Source organism: Mustela nivalis (assembly GCF_964662115.1).
Source record: "Mustela nivalis genome assembly, chromosome: 10".
Classification (NCBI taxonomy): domain Eukaryota; kingdom Metazoa; phylum Chordata; class Mammalia; order Carnivora; family Mustelidae; genus Mustela; species Mustela nivalis.
Window position 1 is genome coordinate 39,558,698 of NC_139029.1, and position 11,637 is coordinate 39,570,334.

At 39.6% G+C, this 11,637-nt stretch overlaps 1 protein-coding gene across 2 annotated transcripts in view; it reads right to left on the bottom strand.

Annotated features, from left to right (window-relative positions):
• NRDC (nardilysin convertase) overlaps window positions 1–10,536 on the bottom strand; it is a 104,527-nt gene extending 93,991 nt beyond the window's left edge. For both annotated transcript variants that reach the window (XM_082688395.1, XM_082688394.1), the window contains exon 1: window positions 9,852–10,536. In XM_082688395.1, coding sequence (XP_082544521.1) covers window positions 9,852–10,195 — 344 coding nt within the window. In that variant the 5' untranslated portion in view covers window positions 10,196–10,536. The remainder of the gene's footprint in view (window positions 1–9,851) is intronic.
• Between the last annotated feature and the right edge of the window lie 1,101 nt (window positions 10,537–11,637).

Genomic DNA, 11,637 nt, shown 5'->3' on the forward strand with positions numbered 1-11,637 from the left:
CCAGTGAAAGGGGAAAATGGATGATGCAAAATGAAAGGGGGAAAATTGTTAGAATAATTGATGGTAGTATCAATAAAGGGGATGCGTAGTGCAAAAATGGAGCAATGGGTCTTAAACACAGACATGTGACTTATGAGTAACAGAGGAAAAGGCATGTAAGATTCTAAGAGACAAAGATTTCAGAATAAGGGGGAAAGATAAATTTAACTTATAAAAATATAAGACAGCTTCAAAAAAATTGCTACGGGGTACATAAAGGAGTAAATAACTCAAATGTGGGAGGGTAGGACTGAAGGAAGAGTCAGAAAGGATTCACAAGGGGCATCTGACTGGCTCAGTCAGAACAGCATGCAACTCTTGGTCACAAAGATTACATACATACATACATAAAAGGACTCACAAAGGAGGTAATGCTTCAACTCACAAGGCAAACATGACCAAAGAGTACAGTGTGGCAAGAGAAAGAGTACAAAACAGCACAACAGAAGACAGAGCTAGGAAGAAACCAAAAATTGAGGGGCTCGGAGCTTATCTGCCCTGTTAAGAAGTCTGCTTGGAAGGAACCAAATGAGAGAACACAATCCATTTATACTAATCAGTGTCTGTACCTGCTCAGAATATGTTTTCACAGAACAAATTTTAGGCTATCATGTAATAAGAACACTATCTAATAGGGTTAAATAGGGATTAAATGAGGTAATCTACATAAACTCCTTAGAACAGGACCTAGTACATAGTAACCAACAAATAGTTATTATTTAGTAATAATAAGCAACAAATAGTAAGCAACAAATACAATTATTTACTAATAACTCAACAAATACAGTTATTAGTATTAGGAGAAGCAGTATTACTGTTGGTTTCAGTAATAAAAATACCCTATAAACACCTCTCCAAAGGACCAAGTTAACTTTTCAAACTACAGTCTACTTCCAAACCTTTTTAAAACAGTTAAATTCTGGTCCAACCATGTAATTGAGCCCTTCCAGCCACCACCTCCCCACCCCAATACTAGAAAGAACTACAATAAAGGGCCTTTAATCTACTCAACTTCTTGTGAGTTGCACTGACTTCACTCTGGGAAACAGTATCAATATGAGGTCTATGTTAGAGTGGAAGTCCCAGAATAAACCAATCTTCTTGCCTACCAGGTCTCCCATTTAGAAAATATCCTTTAAACAGACCAGATCACCAGAGGTTACCCTACATACCTAGCAAATTCATTATGATTGGGTTCACTCCCAAAAGACTCTGTAGGGAATAAACAGGCTTCTTAGGTAAAGAAAATTTGACAATCTATCTTTTAAAATAGTAATATTTAAATTACAGTATTATCGTATACCTACACAATGGACCACTAGGCAGACAAAGTATATTGAGAAACAATGAGAAAATGTTCATGACCATTTTTTTTAAATGTATATCAAAACAGTATGGTACTGGGGCGCCTGGGTGGCTCAGTGGGTTAAGCCGCTGCCTTCGGCTCGGGTCATGATCTCAGGGTCCTGCTCAGCAGGGAGCCTGCTTCCTCCTCTCTCTGCCTGCCGCTCTGCCTACTTGTGATCTCTGTCAGATAAATAAATAAAATATTAAAAAAAAAAAACAGTATGGTACTGGCACAAAACAGACACATTGATCAATGGAATAGAACTGAGAGCCCAGAAATAAACCAATACACACTTACATGATTATGACAAAGAAGGCAAAAATATACATAAGGAAAAGACAGTCTTTTCAATAAATGGTGGTAGAAAAACTGGACAGCTACATACAAAAGAATGGAACTTAACCACTTTTTTTCACCATACACAAAAATAAACTCAGAATGGATTAAAAACCTAAATGTAAGACCTAAAACCATAAAACTCCCAAAAGAAAACACAAGCAGTAATCTCTTGCACAGCAACCTTAGCAATACTTTTCTGGATATGTTTACCCAGGTAAGGGATAACAAAAGCAAAAATAAATGGGGACTGTATCAAACTAAAAAGCTTTTGCAGAGAAGGAAGCCATCAACAAAATGAAAAGGCAACCTCCTGAATGGGAGAACGGATTTGCAAAAGATATATTGAATAAGGGGTTAACACCCAAAATAGAGAACTCATACAAGTCAACACCAAAATATAATCTGATTAAAAATGGGCAGATGACCTGAATAGACATGTTTCCAAAGAAAACATACACATGACCAACAGAAACATGAAAAGATGCTTACTAATCACAAATCAAAACCCAATGATAAACCACCTTACACCTGTCCGAATAGCTAAAGACAAGAAGTAATGAGTCAAGGATGTGGAGAAAAGGGAGTTCTTGTGCACTGTTAGTGTGTGTTAACTGGTGCAATCACTACGGAAAACAGTATAGAGGTTCCCCAAAAACTAAAAATGCAAGTACCATAGGATCCAGCAATTCCACTTCTGGGTATTTACCCAAGAAAAAAATGAAACCACTAATTCAAAAAGATATACACACCCCTATATTTACTGCAATTTTACTTACAACAGCCAAGATATGGAAGGAACCTAAGTACCCACTGAGAGATGAATGGATAAAGATGTGGTGTACATACACATGGAATATTAACTCAGTCATGAAAAAGAATGAAATCTTGCCATTTGTGAAAACATGGGTGGAACCACAGGAGTATACTAAGTGAAATAAGTCAGAGAAAGACAAATACCATATGACTTCACTTACATAAGGAATCTGTACAACAAAACAACAACAGAGAAAACAGACTCATAAAGAACAACTACTGATCACCAGACGGGAGATTGAAGAGGGACAGGTAAAATAGGTAAAGGAAATTAAGAGGTATAAACTTCCAGTTATAAAATAAATAAGTCACAGGGAAGAAAAATACACCATTGGGAATACAGTAAATAATACTGTAACAATTTTGTGTGGTGATTTATCATGATGAGCATATGACAACAGATAATTTGCAAATCATTTTGTTGTATACCTGAAACTTGTATGTCAAGTATACTTCAATTAAATATATATACACACACACATATATATACATACACATACACACACACACACACAAATTATAAATGCATAGGAATAAAGGTTATAAAAATACAGTTACAAATGGTTAACACTAAATGGAATGATTACAGGGATTTTTTAAAATTTTCTTTTCACTATCTAAATTTCCTACAATGACCATATAATAACTTTTATTTACTGACTGATCTTTTCTCATTATTAAAAAGTAAATAAAACAACTCAAAATTCCTCTCATCTTTCCCTAGAGAAATAAGCTTACTATCATTCCTATCTCCATACATATCTAAACATAAAAAATTGTATTTTACGTAAACATATAATGGGAGGTGTTATTTTTTCCTTTTAAAAATGGAATTATACAATGTATTTTGGGTAGCAACCAGCTGTTTTCATTCAACAATAAAACACAGGACATCTTTCCATTTTAATATATAAAACCATCTCTCTTTTTTTTTTAAGATTTTATTTATTTATCAGAGAGAGAGAAGGGGAGAGAGCGAGCACAGGCAGACAGATTGGCAGGCAGAGGCAGAGGGAGAAGCAGGCTCCCTGCTGAGCAAGGAGCCCTGTGGGACTCGATCCCAGGACGCTGGGATCATGACCCGAGCCGAAGGCAGCTGCTTAACCAACTGAGCCACCCAGGCGTCCCAAACCATCTCTTTTTTTTAATGGCTACATATTGTTGTCATTATATAATAACTGAATCTTTAGCCAACTAATGGACAATAAAATTGCTGACTTTTTGCTATTACAGTGCTGCAAATATAATTGGGAACATAGTAAAATGATAACTAACATTTGATTGCTAACTAGCTGCCAAACTCCACAAGCTTCTACATGAATTAAATACACTACAATTACTACTATACACATTACTACTTGTATAATTAATATTTTCCTCTGTAACTTACCCATTCATACTGTTTTCCTTGAATATCAATTTTGTTTTAATCTAAAAATTTAATCTAAAATATTTCTGGAGGGCGCCTGGATGGTTCAGTCGGCTAAGCATCTACCTTCAGCTCAGGTCACGATCCCAGGGTCCTGGGGGCAAGCCCCATATCGGGGTCCCTGCTCAGCAATAAGCCTGCTTCTCCCTCTGCCTGCTGTTCCCTCTGCTTGTGCTCTCTGTTATATGAATAAATACAATCTTTAAATAAATAAATAAATTCTGGGGTGCCTGGGTGGCTCATTAAGTTGGGCATCTGCCTTTGGCTCAGGTCATGATCCTGGGGTCCTGGTAACCAGCCCTGAGGCCAGCTCGGCTCCCTGCTTGGCAGAGAGTCGGCTTCTCCCTCTCCTTCTGCTTCTCCCCGCAACTAGCAAACTCTCACTTTCTCTCTCAAATAAATCAACAAAATCTTAAAAATAAATATATAAATAATAAAAATAAAAAATTTCTGGCAGAATATCTCCAAGAGTTCCATGAAAACACCTAGCATACGACCAGTCATGCAATTATACATTCTACGAATATTATTTGAGAACTTACTATGTGCTGGACACTAAGTGAACAAGAGGGCATGGTCTCATGGGTTGTTAGCCTAGCTAAACTGAGTTAATATGGGGAAAGAAAAAAAAAAAGTAAAAAAGGAATATGTCAATTAGAGAAAAAGTAGTATATATCAGTGCACACCATTCAATACACAATTGTAATTACCTTTTTAAGATCTTATTTATTTGACAGAGAGAGAGCACAAGCAAGGGGACTGGCAGGCAAAGGCGGAGAGAGAAGCAGGCTCCCCACTAAGCAGAGAGCCCAATGTGGGACTTGATACCAAGACCCTGGGATTGTGACCTGAGCCCAAGGCAGACGCTTAACCAACTGAGCCACCCAAGCAACCCTATAACTACCTCTTACACCAGTCTTGCCTCATCCTATGGATCTAAACTATCTTTAATCGAAAAACACTGGTTTACTTATGTCATTTTCATATCAAGTACCCACAGCTTCTCTTAGTTATTTCCCAAATATACTTCACCTATTCTCTACATTAGCTATTTCAATCTTTACCACTAAAGGCTTCCTCTGTTTCCTATCACTTCCCCCACAACTTCTTAAAAAACCACTTCGTAAACTTCAGTGCCTACTTTGCAGAGGGAAAAAAAGTCTATAAAGCAATGCTTTCAACACCGAACTGCATCCATACTCTTCATTACATCTTTCTCCATTTTCAACAGAGATTTTCTATTCTCTAAAACAAATTCCCTCATACTCTTGACCCTGCCACCTCACAATCATCTTAAGGATCTTGTTCCTTCTATTGTCTTCTGTATATTCAACCTCTTTCTCTGATTCCTTTTTTCCTCAGGCAATAAACGTGCTCATGTCTCTTCTGTCTTGAAAAAATTCTCTCTTGACCCCATATAATAATACTTCACCCTAAAACCTCCTCAGCCCCTCCCCTTTAAAACCAAACTTCTTCAGAAATATCTATCTAAAATTTCTCATTTTGTAACACATGGCAATCTAGCTTCTGCCTCCCTACCATTCCTTTGAAACTGCTTTCATCGGGGCCAAATAATTTCTTGGGTCTCCACAAGACTGTTCTCAGTTCTTACACTACCTGACTTGTCAAAATAATCTAATAATGTAATACTTAAAGCATTCTTCCTCCAATGGCTCCTCACTTTGGAAAAAAAGGATGGGGAGAGGACACTAGCATTTCCTCCTGCTCCCTGACTGTTCCTTTTCAACTTCAATGATTTATGAGTTGCTCCTCTTCTGTGTCTTTAAAGGTCCTCAGCCTTAGAGAGATTAATGTGCTCAAGGTCACATAACTAATGACGGAAAACTAGATACACAAAGGACTAACAATGCCATACTTTACACATTCTAGCACATATTAAATTTAATGCATTTGTGCTTCAGTATCTGTTCCCTAACTCCACCAGGAGTCTAAATGAACTAGAATTCTTTTTAATGGGCTAGAGATCTTATTAATGCTAAATATTATTTCCAAAAGAAACATTTTAGTTAAAAATGTTCTTCCTATTCTTACCAGCCCACATTGAAGAAATCAGTCTAAGGAATTGTAACAAAGATACACTTATTAAAGTCATATTAGTATTCAGAAGATTTAATGTGTTTCAACCACAGACGCACTTACTTTGTTAATGGAGCTCGAATCTCACAAGGAATTTGTCTCTACAAGACTAAGAAGGTACAATCGACATCAAGTTTTAAGTTCAGGTATCAGAACAAGGGGTTGGACGGTGTCAAGTTTCTAGAATTTATATAAATAGAAGTACATGATTTCTCTTGTAGTTCTCAGATTCCATAATCTTACCAATAAGGTGTATTGTAACTGCTGTCTCATATACGAAAAAAAAAAAGCAAAAAACATCACTATTCCAGGCGGTTTTAGTTGAAAAGATCAAGAAATAAACCCACGTTCTTCCCATCCAATACAAAAGAAAATGTCATCTGATGTATATTTTGATTTCTGAGATTTGCCTAAAGCTTCTGCTCAGAAGTGTGTCACCCAACTCTTAACTTTGGGAAGCCAGCATATATTCACTTGGATTGTGAACATCCTTCTATTCATCAGCATATAATAGTAAACAACATTCAGAAGTAACCTGTACCTTATTCAATACACATTCATTATTTTCTATGGTATATTGAGAATTTATTAAGATAACCAACCTCTCACTTGTAACAGTCTGAACAAAATTTAAAATAAAAGAGCTTGCCCTTCAGAAGCTTGTAAGACTTTTCATATTGTTCTTCTCCCCTTCCCCACAGAAAAACAAACTGGTTAAACATGGAAAATGTTTTATACTCTTAAGATTTTACTTTGGGGAAGCCTGGGTGGCTCAGTCAGTTAAGTGTCTGCCTTCAGCTCTGGTCAGGATCCCAGGGATCTGGAATCAGGTTTCTCTTGGCAGGCTCCCTGCTCAGTGGGGAGCCTGCTACTACCCCTGCTCCCCCCTCTCTCTCTGACAAATAAATAAAAGCTTAAAAAAATAAGATTTTTATTTTTAAACAATCTCCATACCCAACATGGGGTTCGAACTCACAATCCCAAGATCAAGAGTCACATGCTTCACAGACTGAGCCAGCCAGGTGCCCCAGTGTTTTATACTCATTTAAGTCAATCCAAACTTCCTAACTGCTCTTCATTATTAAAATAATTTACTATTTAGGCTGAAGTAAATAATTCTGTCCTTCTAGTTTCCACTTTATACCAATAAAGATTTGAACACTAGTTTCCAACCTCAAGTCCCTTAACTCCTGCAGAGGAGAAGGAAATCAAATTTACCACTTATACAGATCCCTAAAAAAACAGAATGGATGTCCTGCAGGTACATTTAACATTTCAAAAAAGCTGAATACAAATTACACATACATAAGTAAAATTCCACAGGCTATTACTTAATAAATGCAGACTGGTATACAAATCTTTCCAGTCTTTATTTCCCCATAATATTCCTTTACTCGGGTCTGCCTCTGGGGCTTATTCACACACTCAAAAGACACATAATCATAATATGATGGATATGTACTGTAACAGACCATATACAAAATCCTACTGAAATATAGTGAAAGGAGGAATTGGTTCTACATGTAAAAACTTCACAGAGATAACATCTGAGAGGGTCCTGGAAGGATAATTCAGCTCTCTGGGCTATAAATGCCTCACGTCTGTTTCTGACTACAAAAACTCACAGAATTTCACTTTAAGTTAGATAAGTCTTTAAAGATCGTCTAGTACGGAGGTTTTTCAACTTTATTCTACAGTCACAGAATCTTGGGGTGGCTCAGTCCATTAAGGGTCCAATTCCTGATCTCAACTCAGGTCTTGATCTCACAGTCATGAGTTCAAGCCCTGCATAGGGCTCCATGCTGGGCGTGGAGCCTACTTAAAAAAAAAAAAAAAAAAAAAAGGAACAGAACTTTTCCTTTTAAGTCTAATTGAAACTTGTAGTATGTAAGATAGATAGAAACAGACCTGCTTTTTGAGAGGAGAAAGTTGCTGGAAAACACGTTCTAACCAACTTCATTCACTTTAAAATAAGAACTGACACTAAGAAGAACAATGATTTGATAAAAGACCACATCAAAATAGAAATGCAACAATATATTCAAAGAATACCCCTGAAGTATTACCTCTTAAGTCTTTCTTAATTTTCCCCCTAAAGGTAGTCTGTAACTCCTTACATTACTCCCCAATATATCTAGCATATACTTCCATAATGGTTTCTATACGTTAGTGTCCTAATTTTACCTTTTTTTTTTTTTTAAAGTGTGTGCCACTCTTTGAGATTGAAAGCTCCATACATTTTTGTATGCCCAGCACTGAGAATAAGTTATACTCAGTCAAGTTTTAGAAAAGATTTAAGATTGTGCAACACCTGACACACAGGAGAACTTAAGCATTTGTCAAATAAATTTACCAAAATGAGGTCATTAAATGAAATATCTAAAGCAGTTAGAACAGTATTTGACACATAGTGTATATTCTATAAACATGAGCTGTTACGTACAATTTTATATAGGCAGAAAAAACTGAAGCTGTTACTCAACATTTCATCTGGAAAGTAAGCACCTTTCATCCAGGTTTCAATTTGCTCATTCCCGTATTACTAACGCAACCATCCTCATCTTTGACAAGAAAAAGAAAAAACTTAGCCCACCACAAATATCTCTTGACCTTACAACCCTACAGCCTGCAAAAAATAGTACAAAGAGCTGTGTACTGTTAATCTCTAGGCTTGGGCATGAAAAGGAGAAATTAAGCCAGTCTTAAACTTGGGGCTAAATCACTTCTTTCTAGACCTCAGTTTCAGGCATTTGTCAAGTGGGAGTAACGTGGAGTGGAAAAGATTACCTCCAAGGTTCTTTCCCGCTCTAACACTATAGAGGCTTATAAGAAATTGGGATCTAGAATCCTTCACCTTCCAACCCAATATGAGTAAGAACATTATAAAAATCAGTAAATGGTGCACTGGGTTTGGTGCCAAATCGACAGTGTTTTAGTATCAGTTGCTACTCAGCTGTGTAATTCTAAGAAGCCAACTCTCTATATCTCATTTCTTCAACCTGGTAAAAGAAGCTGTTGGACAATATAATCTCTCTTTACTTCACAGTCACAACATTCTATGAAATAAGCTACCTCTGAAAGAAATATTCAGGTGGGGAATTGAGCCACCAAAGATGTTCAGAGGATTCCAGCATAAAATTAGACAATTTCAGGATTAGAAGAAACCTCACAAGTCTTCTATGACTCACCCAACTGAGAGCCAAGTCCTCTCTAACAAGACCTTGGAAGAGATCCCCCATTCTAGTAAATGAAGACCAACCCATGGAAACAAGCCACTTCATTTTGGCCAACTAGGATGCCTAAGTTCTTTTACTGAGGCCATACCATCCTCTAGCAACTTCCACCCACTAGTTTTACCCCACTTTCAGCCATGGGCACCTAAAATATTTCTGGATAGTGATAATATGCCTCTTAAATATCCTCTCCAGAATTAAAATTGCCAACTCCTTCAACCTTTCCTCATAACATAGTACCAAAACTCCCTCACCATCCAGCTTGCCTTCCTCAGAGAACCATCCATTCTTGCTTTGGTGAATGTCAAAATTACTCAAACAGCCCTTTCCACTCTGACATCCTAATTCCTTGTAGAACCCAAGATTTTGCACTTGCCCAGCTGAAACCACATGGAAGCCCCTAATTGCCCTTGCCACCTCCACCCAAGAAGTACTTGGGATGAGAAGTGTGCCCCTGTTGCTCCTTCGGGAAACAGAGACAAGAAGTGACGGCGTCAGCAACAGAGAGGCCCGCACCCCGGCTCTCCTCCCGGGTCCAAGCCTCCTCCCTCACCGGTATTGCTTGGGGTCGCTGGGAGACTTGACGATCTCAGGGTCTCCGGCATTATTAATAGGCCCCCTCCGTCCCTCCTCCTCAGACTCATCAGCTCCTAGACGGGCAACCCGGCCGCTCTCGCCCAAATCCTGTCCGTTGGGCTGCAGGTCAGGACAGCTGCAGCTAGACTTCGCCTTGTTCCTTCCAGGCATGGTCAGAATAGCAAAAGGTCCGGCAGCAGCCGAGTCTTCACACCGACCCCGCGCTTGGATTCTCCACAGCGCCGCGAGCTCCCGCCCGGCCTCACACCACAACTTCCTCCGGGTGGCACAGACTGCAGCAACCGTGACTCTCTTCAGCATTCACCACCAAGCCGGAGCCATGAGCCTCCCGCTCGCTAGGGACAACCTCCTCCTCCTACTCCTCCAGCCGCTCCTCCTCCTCCGCGTTCCAGAGGCGGCGGCGGCCGGCGCTGGTGCTGCCGCAGCCGCTGGGGAGGACAGGCCTGAACCCCTCCCCCAACCCGGTGTGCCTCACGCCAGCTTCCCTCATACCCCCGCCCTCCCGGCCGCCGATGACGCTGCTGATTCTAGCCAATCAGGAGGCAAGAAGAGAGGTCACGCTCATGCAAACCACCAATGGGAACAGGGAATAAAAGGAACCAAAGCGACCGGGCCGGATTCTCGGAGCACCTGGAAACCTAGGGTGGGCGGGGCGAGGAAGAAGAGGCGGAGACAGTGGCGCGCGGGACGACGGGAAGAAAAGCGCTTGCGCCGCGTTTATGACGTACAGGTGGCGTTGGTGAGAGGCAGCCGCTGAATAATGCTCCTAGGCTTTTAAAAAAAAGTATTCCCCTGATGAGAAAACTGGGAAGTGAGTGGAGAAAATGAATTTCTAAGTACCTCCCCAATTATATATTTTTTGTATTCTGCCTCCACACCTGGGGCGTAGCCTTCAGCCATGACTCAGCACGTATAAAGCGGAACGCCGGAAGTGTTTTTCGCGGCCGGATGGAAGCTGTGAGGGAATGAAGCTGAGCTGTATGCCCGAGATAGTGGTTGTGGTTCTCCGCCTTATCGCCTGGAAAATGTTGGTGCTGTTCCTGCTCAGAGCCTAAGAAAGTGCTTGAAAGACTAGGGTAGATGTACTCATTCTTCCATGCGAGAACATTAGCTCCTCCACAGCCTAGAGTTCACAGCGTGTCTGTCTGCTGCCCTTAAGTACCTTTTTCTAAAGTTTTCCCTGCCTCTAATGGTCTTTGGTGGGCCATCATTTACAATGTGACTGAGACAGACATACTTGAAAAATATAAGCAACTGACATGTTAAGAAGATACAATACACTAACACCGTGAAGCAAAAGATCCTCAGACATAGAGGGAAAGAAAATATATAGATGAATGGAGGAAGTCAAGCAGAAAGAGGTATTGACGGCTATTAAAGGTGTTTAAATTTTTCTAGGCTTCCGGAGCTCCAGACACGCGGAATGCAATCATGATCAAACAAAAATCCTTGTCTTTATGGGACTTGGATTTTTTTTTTTTTCCCTACCCTCAGTGTGGGGCTCCAACTCAGACTCTGAGATCAAGATGGACATGCACTGCATGCTAAGCAAGCCAGGCACCCCGGGGGCTTGCATTCTAATGAGGATAAACAGACAATAAAATCGATACATTTTTTTAAAAAACAATGAATGCTATGATGACAAATAATTCATAAATAATAAACGAATAAGGAGTTGGGAAGGCTAAGTATTGATTCAGACAGTTGATGAAAATCTGAACTAGGGCAGCGCATGAGATAAG